Below are 1,603 nucleotides of genomic sequence, written 5' to 3' on the forward strand. Positions count from 1 at the left end.
AAAGAAAACAACAACCAACTTTGGCGTTTGTTTCGCATAGCTTTGAAGCCTAAAGGTGTGCTCAGGACGATCGACCGCAAATGGACCCAATACAAGTACAAATCGTCCAGTTCGTAAAAATCGTGACGATATTCGACGTAACGAGTGACCGGCATCGATACAACAGCATAACCACAAGTCGACGTGCTTGTATCCAACAAATAGCCACCAGAGTGGACAAAATAAAATACCTACAATGGATACATTATTACTGAATATCGGTGGATGAAGATGGAAAATTTTTTTTTCCAATATGCATATTATTATTATTATTATTATATTATTATTATTATTATTATTATTATTATTATTATTATTATTATACATACATCCAACAAGCAAGAATGATCTTGAGCTTTTCTCGGCCCTTGGGAAAGCAGACCCAAAAAGCACAACTTGTCCATCACTTCACTCAACGCGGTCCGCAATTTGCCACTGTTGAACATATCGCCTCGCATTTCTTCGGGCAAATCCAACACCAAATAGTGTCGTTTGATTGGATCGTCCAAATAATCCATCAAACCTTGTACCTGTACAATTTTATCAACCGCAATTGAACAAACAATCAACCGATGACAACAACAGTAATCGAATTACATGTTTATCAGGCGAATAAATTTGAATAGCGATCGAAAGCGGCAATACAGATAACAAATCAGAAATGCGCAACCAACAATGAGAAATATCTGCAAAAATATATAAATTAAATTTATAATTTTTTTTAAAAAAATTATCAATTATTAAAATTAACAACCATTCTGCTTTGGTAAAGGAGGCAAAAAGCGCCGCCAAGACAGTTCATCCAAGAATACCGTCGGCTCAGCGGTAGAACGATTTTCCATTTCCCCAGAACAAGAAGGCTCCGCTTGATAGAGTTTGTTTTTGGTCGTGTCGCCACGATAATCGTGCACAAGGTAGAAAACCAGTTCATGCACTGACTGTAATCGAATACACTTGGCCTGATAGCCATAATTGAAAATATCACGCTGAAGTTGTTGAAAAAAAGAAAAAAAAATTAAAATTAAAAAAAAAAATAATAATAACTTACCTTCAACTTTGTAACTTGTCTGAATTGTGATGGCATAGAGAATGGGGGGTTTCGGTCCCGCTGTTTTGTTTTCCGTATGCAAATTTTTCTTCTCGTCATTTTTCTTATCAGTTTTTTTCATCTTCGGCACTTCCTGCTGGGGTGAAACTACAGAACGACCCCGCTTGCGACTTTTGTTCGGACCTTTTATTCGGCCTTCAATGGTTCCAATTAAACTGCACCCGTTTCTTTGCCGAATCGTCGGCCGTAAGGTCGGCTATTCGTTCGGCTGCACCATCCGACGTTGCACCAAAAATTTCACCCTGGAAAAAAAATACCATAATTTTTAAATAAATAAATTTTTTTTCGAAACATAAAAAAAATTACCGTCTTTTTTCTTTATTGCCTCGAATAAGCAGCGTTTGGTACACTTTGATCAATTTCAATTCTTCCAACAGATCGAACAAGCCCGACGAACAACGCTTGTCAATTTCATAATTGTAACCTTCTTCTTTTTCCGTATCTTTAATATGCTTG

At 36.8% G+C, this 1,603-nt stretch overlaps 1 protein-coding gene across 1 annotated transcript; it reads right to left on the reverse strand.

The window, feature by feature from the left end:
- Positions 1-19: 19 nt before the first annotated feature.
- Positions 20-1,571, reverse strand: Tsp_14518 (putative general transcription factor 3C polypeptide 1; the record flags this gene model as incomplete). The annotated part of the gene is made up of 6 exons (XM_003368180.1): positions 20-230; positions 369-569; positions 637-725; positions 794-1,025; positions 1,095-1,302; positions 1,454-1,571. Coding segments are annotated over 6 exons (1,059 nt in total), but the record flags the coding sequence as incomplete, so codon positions are not given.
- Between the last annotated feature and the right edge of the window lie 32 nt (positions 1,572-1,603).

Source organism: Trichinella spiralis, assembly GCF_000181795.1.
Source record: "Trichinella spiralis strain ISS 195 chromosome Unknown Scfld2934, whole genome shotgun sequence".
Taxonomy (NCBI): Eukaryota; Metazoa; Nematoda; class Enoplea; order Trichinellida; family Trichinellidae; genus Trichinella; species Trichinella spiralis.